This window comes from Aythya fuligula, chromosome 7 (assembly GCF_009819795.1).
Source record: "Aythya fuligula isolate bAytFul2 chromosome 7, bAytFul2.pri, whole genome shotgun sequence".
Lineage (NCBI taxonomy): Eukaryota > Metazoa > Chordata > Aves > Anseriformes > Anatidae > Aythya > Aythya fuligula.
The window spans coordinates 13,459,516-13,478,562 of record NC_045565.1 but is presented as its reverse complement, the minus strand read 5'-3'; the positions used below and the strand labels follow the sequence as shown (position 1 = coordinate 13,478,562).

Here is a 19,047-nt window from a genome sequence, read left to right as displayed (position 1 = left end):
AATGCTGGGGAGGGAAACAGCTGAAGAAATTATAGCTATGCACACCAAACAACCAAGTATTACTGGTACTCCATTAGTTGAGCTGCAGAATGCATTTGTATTAAAATAGCAAGAAGATAAAAAAAAAAAAAAAAAAATCAGAACAATCCTAGGAGCAATGCCTGAATAAATGTGACACAGATCCAAAAGACCTCCATGGAAATCAGTTCAGATGCAGTTTCAAAATACTTCATATGCTTCCTGACATGGCAGTATTCTTATAAAGCAATGTCTCTGAAACAAGCCAGATCACTGGGTTTCCATATCCTTGGAAACCTAAGACATTTCGCTTTTATCAACGCTTACTTACTTAAAATTTTATTCTGATATCAGGACATTTATACACACAGGTCTGGAGAAGGCAACCTAAAATAAGTTTTCATAGCAAACAAATATAGGTCTCTATCCCAGAGTTGCTAAAGACAAGCAGTTAAAAGACAAAAACAAAATTTCTGTTTACAAAACAAAACTAAAAAAGGTTGTAAGCTTTTACAAGCCGCTTCATTGGTATAACACATAAGCAGAGTACTTGTGAGGACACGGATAGAGAAGTCCAAGCTGCCATGATCTGCTAACCCACCCAGGACACCATCACCCTTGGGGCACCACAAGCTGTGCTGTAGTGCAAACAGCAAGCACAAAATGTCACGGCACAGCTCCTCACGCTCAAAACCCAGCGAGGCGCTGCCGATACCCTCTGGACTTTGTGCTGCTGTGGGAGGCAGGGTGATTTATTAGCACAAGCCGCCCAGACGCTGGCTGACAGGTTTGGCAGCCCCCAGGCCGAGCGACCTGCAGCAAGGCCTGGGCTGCCCAACAAAGGCCTCTTGTTCTCGGCAGCGCCAGGCCACAGCTCAACCAGTCGGCCCAGTGCCGTGCTGGTCGGTGCGGCTAATGGCGGGACCAGCCGCCACCTCAGCTGACAATTACTATGTGCTGGTGTAGAGTTACAAAGTTCTGGGAGGTCACTCACAAATGGATTTTACTACTGCACTACAACCCCTCTCAAGAGGGAAACTGGGGCGTTTGTTTGCTTTCAAAACTAGCTTTTGGATTTTGCCCAAATCTAGGAATCTAACCACAGCACTGCTCTTCCGTATAATGCTACAATATTGCACTGCAACTGCACAGATGAGCTAAGTAGCTCTCACATAACGATTTTAGTTGGTAAAGGGCATATACCATGGTTCTTCCTCTTCAAGTTCCTGATATCCACTAAACTTAATTAAGAAGCTGATGAGGAAAGGGGTGAGCATCTGTGGAGAAATTAGCAAAGACAAAAAAGCACCCCATATCCTAAGACACTAGAACTGCAGTATTGAAGTACAAAATTCCCTTCACAAACTTTAATCAGAACAATCTTCTCCACAGATGGGAAAAAAGAAGTGATGACAAGTTAAGTAAAGCTTTTCAGTTCTGTACATGCAGGACAAAAACAATTCAAGTTGTACCTCCTTAAAACAAATGCCACCTGAGCTTTCTTCTCCATCCAAAATGCTGCCAGTGTCAACAGCATCCATCCCATCACACAGCAAAGGGCTTCTTATCAGCTCAAATCCTCGTGGTGCTGTCCTAGGAGGACTATTTCCTCTCTCAATAATAATGCTCCAACTGACTGTTTCCCCTTTTCATCACCTATGCCTAAAGCGAATTACAAAGCCATACTAAAGACAGGCACAAAGCAAACAGAAAGAGGGACAAGATATGAAGACATCCCAATACCTTAACTGTCTTTTAACTAACTACAGAATAAAACACAGATTTTAGTTCTTAGATGATAACATAGTAAAACCCTAATCAGATTTCTTACTTCACTAACACTCAGCATGGCTCCAGTAAAGCTAAAGATCACTCATTAATCAGAGATTAGCTCAAATCAACTACTCTGAACAGCCACGTAATCAAGACCATTTTATGGCAGGCCTTCCCGCAATCCAGTAATAGGGGGTTCACAGAGACCATTTCTGTCCAGCTGTAAAATACCACAAACACCAGAATTACTTGGCTTTACTTTATTTCTGTGGAAGGCAACAGACCTTATGTAGATTGCCATCAAGTGAGGAAACGCATGAGAACTTGTTGTTATTTATTAATGGCATAAAAAAGTAGATGACAGTTGTTATTATCTGCAAGCAGTACACAAAGTTGCATATTTTCAGAACAGATTATGTCACGATAAGAACCAACTTAATTTTCCTAGTTTTTAAGGGAACCTTAAAATGGTGTATTATCCCATGATTAATCGAAAGTTTTAAGTAAAATCTTAAGTATTTTTGATGCTTTTCCTTCAGTTTAGCATTTGCTTAGAAATTAAGAGTATTCTGAAAGATCTTGAGCAGAAGCAAGGAAAGACCAACTTAGGGCAGGTAACTTCCAAACGTTGCCAGAAAAACTGGAACACAACTGACACTATACGAAAGCAAATTTTATTTGCAAATTATCTTATCAGTAACTCAGGCCCCAGTTTGACAGGATGATTAAGTATGATACTAATGCTAACTCAGGCAAGCAGCAATATCATTATAAAACCCAAGAGAAGAACTCATCTCTTGCTTAAGAGCAGCATACGCTTATAGATCTTGTTACACCAAATTGAACCTTTAATGTGTTGCTGTTTAAGGAAGGACTTCAGAACCAATTCCCAGCCCACACTTCTTTGGCACACATGCCAACCAATCATTGAAAGAGAGAGAATTTCTCTACTGTTCTTCAAAAAGACTATACCCTGAGAGTTCGCAGAACGTAATCAATGTTAATTCCTGCACATTTAACTAAATACTTCCAAACCACAGCTTTCAGAAACATAATAATGTCTGCCAGGACACCACCAGACCTTAAAAGAACAGTAATAGTTCAGCCTTCATATTGTAGTTCAAGAACTGAACTACTTATTTATGAAAAATGTGATACTTTCCAGAACAGTATTGATTACCAATGCTAAAATATTATGCACTCGGTTATAAGCGACCCAGTATATACACATCAACGGCAGAGGTATATTTAACAGCAGTAAATTTCAAAACCAAGAAAAGCGTGATTTTACATGGCATTCAAAAACTTTATAAATGTTACTGTGAATGCATGAAAGTCACTTTTACTTGCTTTTTCCTACTAATTATAAATGCAAAGAGGAATAAGCAAGATGACAGAAGCCGAGAGCAAGATGAAAAGAGAAATAAACCAGATGGCATGGGAATATATTTATATATACTTAAGCTATTCCCAAATTATGAGAAGAGAAAGATCAAAATGTTTTCATTTGGCCTATAATCAGTATTCTTTCAGAAAAGACTTTTCAGATTTTTTTTTTTTTTATGTAAAGTGGATTCTGAATTCTAATTAAGATATAGTTGTAAGTCAGGATCCTTCGTCATACAATTAATCTTAAATCCAACCTCTTGCAGAGCAGGCTGCAGATGTAGTTAGACTGATGTAATTACAAAGTCCATCAGCAGTAAGCCACTGGGAGAGGCTGCAGTATTTCCTGTATTTCTTCTTTGGACTGGGAAGTAGGCTGTTTCTGTGGAAACGTACCAAGAAGATTCAGCTACTGTGACACCATCACAGCACTCAAATATTAGTTTTAGTTTACAACGTGTACTTTAAGAAAGCAATTTTTTTAAATGGCAATTATATTCATATTTCTGCGGGCTGCACTAGAGCAGAGTGTCTTCCAGTACTAGCCTGCTTCTGTCTCTTGGGATGACCTCCTCCCTTCACTGCCTCCCCAACTACAAAACCACATTTTATCACAATTCTGAACCTGTAAATTTAGATTAACTGCTGAAAATGGAATTAGGAACATAAATGCTAATAAAAATGCAATGCAATATGGCATGTCATTTATGTCTTTTAAGACATGATTCTCGTCTGCCACAGAGATTAATATTCACATATTAAAGTTTCCTAAGAATGACAGAAACCTGTTCCAAAAGTCTTCAATTAGATATTAGTTTACAGTGTATACATTTGTAAAAATGTGTAATTTTCACCAATTTTGAGGACACAAATAAGAAATATTTCCACCAAAGAAATAACTTCTTACATGAAAGTGAACTGACGTCTTTATACTCAGAGAACAGTTGTAATCTTAAAACTAAATAAAATATAGCAATTTTAACTATATGTTTATAATAGTCCATTGCCTTACAGCTTCAGCTTTGAGCAGGAATATTTAATAATGAGGGATGTGACATTTCATTCGACATGTTCCCCATGCAATACCATGAACACTTGTTCTGCTTAGTGCTTGAAAACCAGCATTAGACTGCATATTTAAAACTTGAAGATACCTCCATTTCATTTTCAAGCAGCATTTTAACACTAGCAGTGCTAGTAAAAAAAATTACAGAAGAATTTAGAAAGGTTAGCATCAGTAAGGCTGGATGTTCAGTTCAGATGTACGACGGGATGGTATGGCGAAAACAGTCTGTAGGAAGTAGTTAACAAGACACCTTGTGCCAAAAATCAATTTAGCAGTTGACTGGTGCTGCGTGTGGCTGAGGAATGGGCAGAGTGCAGCCCTTCCAGAGGCACCAGCAAGCTTTGGCTGCCGTGAGACTACACCTCTTTTTCCTGCCATTCATGGAACGGCTAAAGGGACATGAAAAGTTGGCAAAGAAAGTCTCTCTCTAAAAAGCTATTTTTAGAAGCACTATTTGAAGCTGAAATCATTTTTTGTATTACTATCAAGTGAACGTTCTTAGCTTAAAGTCTACCAGATCAATCCTTAATGAAACTGTTAACGAGCACAGAGCTGTCTAGAAGATGATGCAGAGTAACAGATTTTTCCCTCTGATGCTACTTCTCGCCAAAAATGCAGACACGCACTGTATCTGATGGAAACAGAATGAAACAGTCCAGGACTCAACGTTATTTTATTGAAACCCTATACTTGATCTGAGAAAAGGTATCACCAATTTATATATTTCATTATTTTCATTATTCTAACTGACCAGTGCTTAACGAAAACTAGTCTTAGGTAACTACTTCTTAACAAGAATTGTGCAAATTTCTCCAGGATGATATGAAATGAAGAATAAAAAAAATAAGAACGACCACACATAAAGCACTTCCTTGAAGTGAGTTTAAAAGAACAGAAAAAAATATATTAAGTTCAGCAAGAGCTGTAATACTAATAAATGTTTTGACATGCCCAAATTTTATATTCAGAAGGCTGCAGATATACACTTATTTACCAGAAAAGAAACTGTTGCAGCAGAAAGACTAACTTCTAAATCACTTCTGTCACACGTAACAGAATAACTTGGAGAACAAGTTAATTTCTTCAAAACCTTTAAAAAAAAAAAAAAAAAAAAACACTCCCAGAGAAGTCTCACTACCGGCTTATCTTTGGAACAGCCAAAGACATAGATGCTTTGTTACAACTTCCCAGCGCGCCGCACATTCAATACCTTTGTAAATGCTCAGAAAGATGTTGTTATCCACGGTAACTTCAGAACATCTCCCCTGAAGCTAACAAACATTGGTCATCAATTTAAGGACATGCTTTAAGGGAATATATAATGATTTTATTATTAATGCTTTCTTTTATAGATATATTTATCTTATATAAAGCCCAAGCAGGACTGAAAAAATTTTTCCTGGGTTCTTTAACTTACAGTGCCACACGGTATCTTACCAACACTACAAACAGTACATAAGATCATGTTGCCAGGGAAGAGATGGGGAGAACAACATAAAGTACATTTATATTTAAATTATCTAACATTAGAAATAAATAACTTCAAAATACTCCATTTGATCAGCTTTTAAGATGTTTATGTTTTTGTGCATGCAGTAGTACAGGTCTATTAACGCCACCACCACAAAAGGATGCCCAGTACTAGATCAAAAAGGTTGCAAATCTCTTTAACACTAAGGATTCTACATTAAATGCAAATACTATTCAACATCTGATATTAGTCACCATCAAGGGCCACAATCTCCCAGTTTCACCTACAGGGTCAAAATTTTAAAAACCCTATGATCCAAAGTCAACTTGCCTCATTAACAGGGAACGATTTCCTAAAATTGCTCTAACCATGGCAAATTTCTTCTCTCACAAACTATCTTTTCACCACAATGTGGAATACATATTTCATCCACTCTCTCCTTCCATTATTTATTTATTTTTTTTGTTAACTAGCCATCTATAATCAAAATAACACAGTTGAACATGACACTATTTTACCAGATGCACAACTAAAAAGAATGCAAGCATTTCTGAAATACATCACCATAAACTGAGAAACTGATGCCATCATCTCTGGTTCTGAACAAACAAAGAAGCCAGCAAAAGAAACAATGAAAACAAACATGCATATGTTCTTGTGTAAGTGAATACACACAGCACACATAATGAAATCATTCTGTTTCTCTTGTATTTGGCCAATACAAAATGTCCTCAGTTTTAATTCCTTTTTGAGGTCCTGTCCCATAATGTACTGATATCAAAGAGTTACCTAATCTTGAATTCATTCCCACTTGTCTTTGCTTCAATACTCACCCACTCCTGGTAAGGTATGAGTAATCTTAAAATGAATAACAGAAGGTTCAACAGCTTGTATTGGTGTTTTTTTGTTTTTTTTTTTTTTTTTTTTTTTTTTAAATTTGTCCATTAAATAATAATGTAAACATTTCAAAGGTCCTGTGAGGTAGGCTGCATTTTTGTTTGTTTCTTTTTCGAAAACACTCAGAACAAAACCAATACCAGCTGCCTATTGCTGCAGTCTTTAGTAATCTACTAAGTATGCAAAGAGAAAAAAAAACATTTGTCTGAAGAGTTCATAAGCTGTATCGTCAATAAATCTTAAATCCTTAAGTTTTACCAGACTTCCCCTATGCCTGACTGCACAAAAAACATTTTCACCTGTATTACGTGGAAATGCTACCAAAAAAAATAAGTTAGACAGAGGTACAACAACTGCATCGTGATTTAATATTTGTAATACTAGAAATTGATGCTTTTCTGAATAGATAGGAGGTATGAGAAAATCACAAATAATTGCAAGTCCTTTTCATTTTAAGAACAATCTGCATATATCAAAGGTTGACAATAGAAGTCTAACAATAAAAGGATGCAAAAAAAAAAAATACAAGCATTGCTACACAACATTGTAGCATGCTCTGATGAAAGCACATGGCAACATATCAACTGTTGCTTTTCATTCACTTGCCTCATTCGTTCAAATTTATAGCATTGTTCAACATCAGAACTACTTGTCTTACTGCTTACCTCAATAGGTAAGTTTCCTGAATAGCCCAATAGGATCAAGAAACTTCCAGTGTAAACTCATACTCAGTAACTCGCCAGTATATTGAAACATGCAGAAAAAAATACACGGGGAAAAAAAAAAAATAAGAGAATGGAGAAAAACTTATTAATGAAAGATTTCTAACGTAAAAAAAGGGATCAAATATTTAATGCAAGTCAAGACTTGGAGAATATTTTTACTTAATGCTGCAATTATTTACTAATCAGGCTTTGCTAGAATTTTTCAATGAGCAATACATACCCCAAGAACACATCTTCCACACACATTTTCCCAATGTTAGACAAATTTTTTTAATGTTTAAAATACTTGGATAGCAATGAAAATATAGTTTGCACTCGAACAAGCACAATAAAAATATAGAAAACAGCAAAATGCAGAAATTCATTAGGATTCCATTCTTTCAACCTGAATACTTCATTTAAGTGACTAATGGAGACCTTTATGATTTATTTTTTCTCTTAATGAAAGTATGCTGTTTTATACTGACTAGCCTATATAAAACACTACAATAGCTATAATTTCTGGCTGCCTGTAAGAAAAAAAAAATACTCTGATAATTTCCTCCATTATTAGCATGAAGGAAAACAGTCTAGCTACTGCTAACAGATACCAAATGTTAGCAGTATTTTCCTTTCATTTCATCTGTATCTATTTACCCCAATACTAAAAAAAAAGTTTCAGTAATTACTGTGGTTTCTTGTCTTATACAATAATGGTAATATATACAACCATACCTCAACAAAACCTAAAATTTTGAGGATTTTTTTCTTTGTTGCTCTCTTAAATGCAGCTATAATGTAGCAATAAGCTGAAATGTTCTAATAGGAGAGAACAGGTCTTCAAATTCTCACTTATTTTCAATACAATGCTTTTTCTCCAATAAGTATTTTTATTTACATGAGCAGGATGTATTAATGTCTGGACACTCATGATGATTTTCAAGATTAACTTAAGTTCATACCCAGATGTTGTCATTGTGGTGATGCATACAGCCTCAAAGAAAACCTTTAGATAGTCTGATTTCACCACACTCACTTGCACACTATTTGAAAGCCAGATAATCACATTTTAAATGAGAAGTAGACCTTCCAGAAAATCCCTGCAAGCATTCACAAGACTGTGTAGGAGGTATTAAAAGAGAACTTCAAAAAACACATAGCAAGAAGTTTTCCTGAGTAAAGTCACTAAAACCATATCCATCTCCTGCTGACTTCCAGTTGAAGAGACAATCAACAATTCTTTCTTCCAGAGGATCATGAGGAACACTTAAAATTATGTTAAGTGCTTGATAAGTACGAGATCACATGGCTCGATCAAGATCATTAAATCTATTTCCTCCTAAACTTATTTTTCCATGTAACCACGCAACAGAACACTATCCACAGAAACAGTAAAGGACGTACATATAATTTTATGCTTATTAAAATAGCATGAATATCTACATAGCAATTTAGCAGCTATATTTAGTAATTTTGATATGGATGTTTACTGCATCAGCTTAGTTTTTCCTAGTCCCAAAGTTCTTATGCTTTTGAAGAAAATCATACATATCCATACCTGCTGGCCTGCCTGTCTCAGAGAATGAATACACTCAAAAAGCAAGGCTTTTGGTGCATTTGCATCAACAGGATGCAGCTCATCTGCACAGAGCACTTTGAAAGTTTGAACTAAATTATAGATCAACCCTCAAGACAAAATTTCCCGTACAAGCTCCTTTTAAGTATTACTGAAAGGAAAAAAAGTAAGTGTGGCAGGTCTCAGCCATACTTACCAAGGCCCAATATATAAATGGCAGCTTACTGAAGATGAAGACATTGGTTAATCCAATGAGTTTCATATACAAGGCCTTGATCCTGCCACCATAAGCACGTGTCCAACTTGATGCATATAAATGGGGATTACTTCACACGGTCAAAAACCACACAAATAATACCCATACTCATGAATCAGCAACTATGGCCAAGTACAATAAAAAGCTATGGTGAAAGGAGAGAGGACACAAGAAAGTTGTCACAGTGCATGTAAACAGTCATGAGAAAAGTTTCTTGATTTATCATTGGAATTTTTTCCTGTACATTTCTGAACACACAGTTGTCATTTACGTAAAATGTTTGCCAAAAAACAACCCTTGGTCTGCCAATTTTTCCTCAACCCACCAACTCACCAGCTGAAACATTCACTGGCTTTACATTCCCTCTTGCCTTTTTTCTCCAGCTAGAGGTCCATTTGTATGCCTGGAAAGCTTCTGAACCAGGTCATAATGTGCCGTTTTGAATCCAACTCCTTTATCAGCCAACAATTCAAAAAAAAAAAAAAAAATTACCAAAACACAAAGAGCAGAAACCCAGAGCACACTAATTTATGCTGTGAACAAGCGAACTGCTGAGTAACTCAGCCCAGGAATTGGTAAACTGGAGATTGCAGAAGCTGAGCGAGAAGGCAGTAGCTTGCTCTTAACTTCCTCTGACACGAGTTTAGGTAAAAAGGGCCCTCCAGTAATTATGTTATTCTGTATGGCCCAACAAACAGACATTATCAAGAAAAAGATCTTTAATTGTTCAGCCCAAGTGGCCAAGCGATTGTCAGCTTCTTCAAAATGCAGCAGTCCTCCGTATCTGCTCTATCCCCAGGTGCTTAACAATGCAAAGAGCATCCTATAGAGATCAGATCCTTCTCGCACAGCAGCTCACTGAAGGCATTCCCAAACTTGATCTCACTTATTAGTTGAAAAAACAACAGATGCTGGTATAACACCTATCACCATCAAAATAACTGTTGCTACAACACAGCCTATGGTGAGTTCATAAACACACCAATGACACAGCAAACACTGTACAGCACGCATTTCTAACTCATTTCTGAGCAATGGTGCTGTGGGTTTCCTTGAATATTTTAGTAACTCTGCCTTGCATTGGCAAGAACTAATAACCCAGAGTGACACCCAGAACACCCAAACGTGACCCTCTTGGAAGAAGAGAACTCACATGTTCAAGATACAGTTAGAGTGCTCATCTCCTCCGGGGACAGCCCATTCTTGGAGGCTTACATTAGAAAAACATTGGTTACCCTCAAGTCAAAGCTCAGTCAGTGCAACATTTCCACCTCCTACATCAGGATGAATCAGTTCTAAATCAACACCATTTACTAAATAACAGCTAATGACTTGTATCTTGAGGGTGATAAATAATGTATTGGCAGCAACTAAACAATATAATTAGAAAATCACAGAAGCATAGATTATGTTAATAAAGCCCCAACTTTATTATTATAAATCTTTTCCTACAAAATTACGTGCACCAACATGTTTTGCTACCTAGATCATTTTTAGTTTTATAGCATGTTCAGCATTTCAAGACTGTTTATATATAAAAAACAGGAACACCCTGAACCATGCTGGACAATGAACAGCTCTGAAAGATAAAGTAAGATGCTGACATCTTACAGAACTACAGGTCTTCAAAAAATAAAAAAGTGCAAAACTGAAGAAATTTACCAAGACTTACTGGTATATGTTTATTGATACAGATTTTGATTAAAAAATTGTTGTGCTGTTAAAAAAAATAATAATGGAAATAGCAAGTAGGACTGAGGGCAAAAACATGAAAAGTAACAGGACCAAGGGAAGCTAAGAAGCAAATAGAATGAAACAAAAGGGGAGAAGAGGGTCAGAAAGTGGTAAAAGCAAACAACAAAGGAAAAAAAAAAGCTCAAATTGCAGGCTGTTAACTGAACTGGAAAGCACAAATTCATTAGCCGTGTGGTGGCTGAGGTCTTCACTATCTAGGGCAGAGGTCTAAACAGCTCACAACACCATTACAGCTGCAATAAAACAATAACATTAAGAATGATAGTTCAATTAGATCTGAAACAAGCTTAGATAGGCATTCTCTAGCTTGAACAAGTAAGTCACCAGTTATGGAAAGCTGTTGGTTTGTTACTGACCATGTCTGAAAGTGAACTGCTCCTATTTCAGAACACTCATGAAAGTGACAAGTTAAAGGAGTCCTTCAGAAACGTATCATACTCTGCTCTGGTTTGTCATTTTGTAAGACATCAAGTCCTGTATGTCTCCAAAGCAGCTCAGTAGCTGTATGCGCTAATACCACAAAAATCACTAGTGATTTTACACTGCCAAAAACAGTGGTCCGAACAGTTTACTCTGGCTGCCTTGCTCCCTCCCATATGAGCACAACAAAAATGAAATTGAGAACCACCATGCTTGGGAGTTCTGAACTGCTAAAACAATCATTTCTTCGGGATGGAGAGATGACTTCCATCCACTTACTATTACCTATTCAGTTGTGAATACCCCTCTAACACCTGCCAGAAGCTTCCTGCATTTTTTTTCCCTGACATTTCCAAAAGACACCGTGTATTTGAGGTCATCAGAAGGCACAGGTACTACAAAACTAGCACTGGCTATTTTCGCAACTTTAATTACTGCTCATCACTGCCAGAGACCTGTATTTCCCCTAATGTAAGTGACTCCTAAATGCTGCCTGCTTTTTAATCTGCACCATTTTTAAGAAGTCCTCTAAGGAGGCTTGAGAGGCTACCCTGAGAACTAATAAAAGGTCTGAAAGAACCCAGACATACTGCTCTACTTCTCCCACTCTTCAATTTTCAGCAGTGGAATAGAGCATAAATTGAACCTAATTGCAAAATTGTCAGTTCAGCCCTTGAATCAGTAAATTATGCTTTTACAATTTCTCTTCATTCTCCATCTTTCCCCAGGGAGCGTACGCTTCCAGTGTTATTTCTTATCTTCTCCCTCTCTCCTCCCAAGCCTCCCTGCCTTCCCACTTCCTCCTGCAGGATGCTGCAGCCTGTCTCCGTATTTCACAGCTTATCCGCTCAGGGTCTCGGCTCCTCGCTCCAGCTCCCTGGCTCTTCTACCATTGTGGAGCACCATTCTACAGATGGGGGCACAAGGCAGAGACCCCAGAACCAGCCTTGAGCTGTTGTGCTCCAGCCTCCTGGGGACCCTTTGTGCATTTCTTCTCTGCTCCTTGCCCCAGAGCTGCCAGCAAGCAGAGGGAGTCACAGCTTTCCACCTCCACACTTCATACATAAGAGGACACACTGCCTGCCTGTATATGAGGACTACAGCAATATTTACAAGTAAACTCTGACCTAAAATCAGTTTTGTCTGAAACACTATACTTTTTTCTTTTTAAATAAAGCTAAGGAAGGAAATTCATATAATCCTTAAAAAAAAAAAGTTTCAATTCTAACTTATTTCTACTCCCTTAAGTGCCCACATTTACTTTCTGGACTGGAAATTAACTTTATCCTTGAACAAACAGAGCTAGAAAAAAATAAGTGTCATAAAACAGCAGAAGGAAACTATTTAGTCAATTTTTAACTATCTTCCTGCTTTCCTTCAGACCCCTTTCAAGAACTTGTGTAAAAATACAATCAGAGTTCTAAATTTTGAAATTTTGAAACTAAAACTGTAACCTAGAATTGTATAAATAAAACATCTCTGAAGACTGACATGCTCTGCTTTTAAATCCAAAAGGGTGCTTTACGCTTACAGGTAAAGGAAGTCATTGTGTTCTTACTAATCTTACAGAGACGAGATGCACTTACTGCAGCAAGATGGTTACAGAAATGAAGAAAAACAATTGCTAATATAAAAAGGAGATTGTGAACCTACCTGTTTAATAGTTTTGAAACCATCAGCAAAGCTTTTTAAGTTGAACAATTCACTCAGCTTGCGGATACAGAGCTGGGAGCACCTTTGCCTCCACTCTACAAGTTCATATCAAAAACAAATTTCAAGCATGGCAACCCAGCCTCTCCTACTTTTTTTTTTATTATTATTATTATTATTATTTCCAAAAATCACAACAATAATTAAATAAATATCTAACTACAAAGCCCCAATATTATTTTATGCTGCCTAAATGGATGTGTTCTGGCCATTTTATTAAATTAATAGTGAAAAACACTTTAATAGCATTTGTCACAAATACGTATCTTCTGCTGTATTCTTGGAAAAGTTTTATGTTAAAGAAATGTGTATTACATTAATGTGAAAGATCATTGGTTTAGAAGGTATCTGAAACAGAAGCAACTTCTTGGAAGTGATTTAAGTCTACATTAGAAGGATATATTTGACTATCGGAATACAGTATTTCTCATATGAACAATAGAGGTAATTTGCCCAATCAAGTATCAAATAATAATCCCATGGGTCACCAAAATAGAGAAATAAAAGCAACTAGCACACTACTTAAAAGAAAGAGTAGGTCCCTGTTCAAAAAGCACTGGGAGATTTTAAATCAGCAAAGCATTCACTTTGAAATGGACAGAGCCCATTTCTCACAAAAACACTTGCACAGAACTGTAACATAATAACCAAACGTATTATTCAAGGAAGAACTGAATGCCATCTATAAACATGACTACGGAAAACACAGCTAACAGTACTCTGTTTATTTTTTGCTTTGATGAAAAGTAGTTGCCCTTTCGGTTTTACACACTGTTGACTGACACTGTTAAAGCACAGTATTCTCAAAGTAGAAATAAACAAGCTTAAAAATACACATTTTATTGTAAAAACTGTCATCAAACCACTACAAAGTTTTATATTTAACACAAGCAAGTAGAAACTACTATAAAGTACAAAAATATTTAAACAGACGGGACTGGGGAAAATTCTACAAAGAAAGCAAGCTCCTTGTAACCTAACTACACTTATCCACACTTGAGGTCTTCCAACAGATACTAGTACCCCAATTCTTTCCCTTTAGCTCTCAGAACAGCTGTTGACTTCTTTTCCTGTTGTGTAGATAAATACTTATAAAAGTGTCAGCTATACATTGTCCAGCCAGCCACAAGAGCTGTTGATATAAACAACAGCCTACATTTCCATCACAGTTCACATCACATTTCAAATCTGAAAGGAGATTATTAAAAATGAGACAGAAGAAAACACAGTGATTGCAACCGAAAAACAAAGGGAAAATGCAAGCCTAACCACATACATGCAAGCCTAAGGAGAACAACTCTCTCACTTGTGTCATAAGCAGACTACGTATGAATTCTCCATCTCTGAACCAAATTACGTTGCTGACTACCTTCCCCTTTCTTTCACAGCAACATCGGATGGAAGAAAGGAATTAACAAGTACTGATACAGTATCAGTTGTAAATCATTTTCACCTACAGCAGGCATTCAGGATGTGTCCTTTACTCAAGTATGCCACTGCAAACTGTCATATTCCATATACTAACGGTAATCCTAAAAATTAATTCAGCCAGACAAGTTCAACTAAAGGGGTATTTAAGATGGAGGTGTTTGTTGTTATTTTTTTCCCCTCTTTACGTAATATATGCTGAGAACTGTTTCTCTTGAGTATTTTAAAACCAGAATCCAACAGCATTTCTTACTACTATGTTTACAGTTTGCTACTACACCCAAAGAACAAAAAGCAGCTTGACTCATCCGCCTTCAGCATCCACAGTGAAAAGAAGTAAAAATCCTAAGTGGCAAGACAAGAGAAGACGGGTGGTCAGACTTCCTACAGGGAGACACTACAATAAAACCTGGTTACATCTGAATACAGGTTCAAACAAGAACCGTTCTACTGCACTTACCCTCAAACATTAACCCTTCACATAACATATTCAGGATGAATTTGCACAGCAGCTGTGATTCTTCAGAGGCATTCGGTGCTCACACAAGCAGTCTCATGACTACTTACCATGAGACCTCCTCAGACAAGTAATGCCGAAATACATAGGACAGTGTTTGAAGGCTCTGGTCCCCTACCTTCATACATGAGTGACAGCTTATCCCTAAGCTCACTCACTGGTAGCTATTTTCTGCATACTCATTTGTAGACATGTTTATTGCAAAGCAAAATAAAACAGAGCCCTCAAAGTTAGCTCTTCTTTTGCTTTCATTTATCGGTAGTAATGAAAACCACCCTGTCAGGGGACCATCCTTCCCCATGCAGATGTTAATAGAATTCAGATGATCCTCAGGACCACATTCAGTCAAGAAGGATATGGTTAGTTTTGCTAATTAAACTACATTTTCCTTATGAGCTCAGTGTTACGACATTCTGCAATTCTTTCATATAAAAAATAAGAAGTATTACAAAGTACAACATATACTGCATTTTTTTTCCTGGCATTCACATTTTACACCTCTGCTTATAAGGCTGGGGAATGCTGGTAGCCCAGTACAATTAATATGTGTTCTCAACAAGACAAGCCCCAGCATTAATCTAATCATACAAAAACATCATGGGTCCCATTTCTGAAAAGCAGCAGTGCCCTCATCTCCCATTGATGTCAGACCACATAATGCCAGAAGTGTTGAGGTCCATTGTTTAGTCTGTTTTCCCTCTCCTGTGAGGTCCTGCCATATATTCATTAGACAAGGCCATACACTATTAACACATGGATATGAAACAAAACAGAAGACCCTGACGTGTTTTTCTATTTGGCAAACTATTACCATCAACAGCATAACTCAAATAGGGGCAGATGACACGGTGCAAATGCGCACACAAGCACTATTTTCCTGACAGAAGCAGCTCTGAAGAGTTATATTGTTTTGGCCAAGTCCTATAGCCTGTAAGGGTCAGGAAGCCCTCCCAGAGCAGTTCCTTATGTAACCAGGTAGTCAACCTGCAATTCCCAAGTCTGGTAACAACAGCAAAAAAACCCACAACGCTCTTCTTAATCACTCGGCTTGTACGCACACTACAAGAGGATGCCTGCACATCCCCTGGACAAACACGTATTTCCTTATCTACGGATTTAAACACAGATTTATTATTTAGTTCAATTTCAGTATTTCTCATCTAGAAACACTGCTGGATTTGAGGATTACCACCTCTTTTTTGTTGTTGTTGTTTTGTTTTTTTTTTTTCTGAAGCTTGATACCATCTCAAGAAAAGCAGACCGTGGTGTGCAGAAAGGAGGAAAGGGAAGACCCCTGGGCCAAAGCCCAGCTTCCGAGGAAGGTTCCCGCTGAACCCCTCTCACCTGGGCGTGCAGTTACACCCAGCTCTCCTCCTCCCAGCTCACCCACGAGCAGCACAGCCCGCAGCAACCGCGGGACCCCCCGCAGCACAGCGCCCCAAATAGGGGTTCGCAGCCTGAGCGCCCCACGCCCTGCCCTGAGCACCCGGCGGAGCAGGACCCCGGGGCTCGTCCCCACCTCCAGCCCCGAGGGGCCCGCTCTGCCGGGCGGGGCTGGGCGGGGGCAGCCGCTCGCCCTCCTTTCTCCTCCTCCTCCTGGTCCCGGGCCGTGCCCGCGCCCCCCGCCCCGCTCACCCGCCGTCTCCTCGGCCGCCGCCGCCGTCCCGGGCGCGCCGTTGAGGTAGAGGATGGAGAGCAGGTGGGGCTGCGTCTTCTCCAGGGCCACCCGCAGGTCCTGGAAGTGGTCCCGCTCCTTGGCCAGCAGCAGGGCGATGAGCAGCTCGGCCTTGCCGCCGCCCGCCGCCTCCAGGTCGCGCAGGTCGCGGGGGCCGAGGGCGCCGGCGGCCTCCAGCAGCTCCACCACCTTGTCCACCTCGGTCATGGCCTGCGCCAGGCTCTGGCGGCACTGGGCGAGCAGCTCCTTGTGCTTCGGCTCCATGGCGGCCGCCGCCAAACTTCGCCCCCCGGCCCCGGGGAGGCGCCGCCGCCGAACTTCGTCCCGGGGAAGCGGCGCCGGGCCGGGCCGAGGGCGGCTCTGCCGCTGCCTCCCTGCGGCGCACGGGGGGCGGCCGCTCCTCGTCCTCCTGCAGCCGGCGCCCCCCGGGCGGCGAGACAACTTCTCCTCCTTTTTCTTCCCCTCCTCCTGCCGCTGCCCGCCGGGAAAGGGGCAGCGGGAGCCGCGGGAGGGGGTCGCTGCCGCTGCTACTGCCGCCGCCTCCCGGGCAGCCGGCACCCCCGCCTGCTGCGGGGCGGCGCAGCCAACTTCTCTGCCCCGCTCGCTGCAGGCCACACGGCCCCAGGGCCGCGGGGCGAGGAGGAGGAGGAGGAGGAGGAGGAGTGGTGGCGGCGGAGGAGGAGGAGGAGGAGGGGGGAGACGGCCTCAGCTCCAAGCGCCTCCTTTCATTCGCGGCCGCCCGCAGCCATGTTGGTTGCACAAGGCTGCCGCCTGCGCCCAGACGGGGCTGCGGCAATGCATGGCGCCGCCCGCCCGCTCCTCGCCGCCCGCCGCCACCAGCGAAGCGCCACGGCCGCCCCGGCCCCGGCCCCGGCCGAGCACCGCCCGCCGCTCGGGGGGTCCCCGCCGGGCGCCGGGGGGGGGCGGAGGGGGGCGAGGAGGCGGAGCGCGGGCGGGGCAGGGCCCGAGCCGCCGCTCCGGGAGGGCTCCGGCAGGAGGCGGGCAGCGCTCTGCGCCCGGAGGGGGCAGCACGGGGCGCCCGCAGGCCCGGGGGGCCGCCCCGCACCGGGCCCGAGGCCGTGAGGGAGGCGGCGGCGGCGAGACAAAGGCCCCGCTGCGGGCCGGGGGGTGCCGGCGGCCCCGCCCCGGCGGCCCGGTCGGTGCGGGGCGCGCACCGCCATCTCGTGGGGCCGCCGCCGCGCTGCAGCCCTCAGCGCTCCCGGTGCCCAGCCTGGGTCGTGAGCGGGGAGGAGGCCCGGGATCCCAGTAAAACGTACCCCAAAAGCGCCCGGTTTGGCCAAAAGCCACGAAATTGTACCGCCCCGGTTGGAGCTTGGTCCGTGAGGAAGTACAAAAATGAGAGTTTTCAAACAATAGATGAAAATATTATGTGTATAGATGTAGACATTATAAATGTGTACAATGAGGTAAGTACAAATGGCTCATCTCCCCCAACTGTGATTTCATCTGTTTCATAAATCACTGGAGACCAGGTAATTTTCCAATATCCCATTCTCAGCAGCTGAGGGATGCAAGTTTGGCAAAGAATGAGTAACAGCGTGTGTCCGAAGGTAAGCAGCCTGCTACGAATCAGTAGCACTTCAATTTCCAAACAGTGAGGGAACAGACTGCAGAATGACCACAGCCACTTACAATCTGAAACTGACGTTTTATCTAGAAGACACTCTTGCCTTGTAGGTATGTTTCTGATGTCCTGCAAAGATAACGGTGGCACTAATGACTTGGCAGGGTGTTACCAGTAATTGCGTTATCCCCACTGACTGCATCCAGGAGCAACTGAACTGGTCCAAAAGTCAGACTCCTGGCCAAATCCCTGTATGCTACCGAGCTGGAGTCAGTGAGGTACAATGGGAAGCAACTGTTTGTTATTTTTTGTAATAACACACTGATTCAGAGAATTCAGGTGCTGCATTGTGTTTCAAGTTATATTATGTAGTTCAACGGATGAAGATGGTGTCTCTCAGATGTGAAAACAGCCTTGGGTTATGCGCATAATCATGATATGAATTCCAGTGCTGTTTTTAGAAGAGGCAGATATAGAGTAAAGGGATTTGGGGATTTTTCTCTGCCTTGAAGGTCATTATTCAAAACAATCCTCTTGATACTTGACAATATGCCATGGTTTTGAAACAAGTTTTTTCATGTTTCATCCATTGTTACTTATGCTCTTGTAGATTCCTTTCTTCTAATTTTGCATTGCTATTTGTCTTAGGAACACTTTTACTAAGTAACATATACAGAGATTAACTATGTTGATTAACAACTGATGTTGCAATACCTGCAAACTGTGTTCTTCCTAAACCCTTTGATTTTATCTCAAAATAAGCCTATTTCTCTCCAACAAACTTTAGCCTGTAAAGCAATGGTACATGAC

General features: G+C 40.9%; 1 protein-coding gene across 1 annotated transcript in view; it reads right to left on the bottom strand.

Moving 5' to 3' along the window:
* Nucleotides 1-17,244, bottom strand: part of DLG5 (discs large MAGUK scaffold protein 5) — a 108,059-nt gene extending 90,815 nt beyond the window's left edge. Inside the window, 1 exon segment of the mRNA XM_032190934.1 lies at nucleotides 16,613-17,244. Coding sequence (XP_032046825.1) covers nucleotides 16,613-16,916 — 304 coding nt within the window. The 5' untranslated portion in view covers nucleotides 16,917-17,244.
* Nucleotides 17,245-19,047: the final 1,803 nt, after the last annotated feature.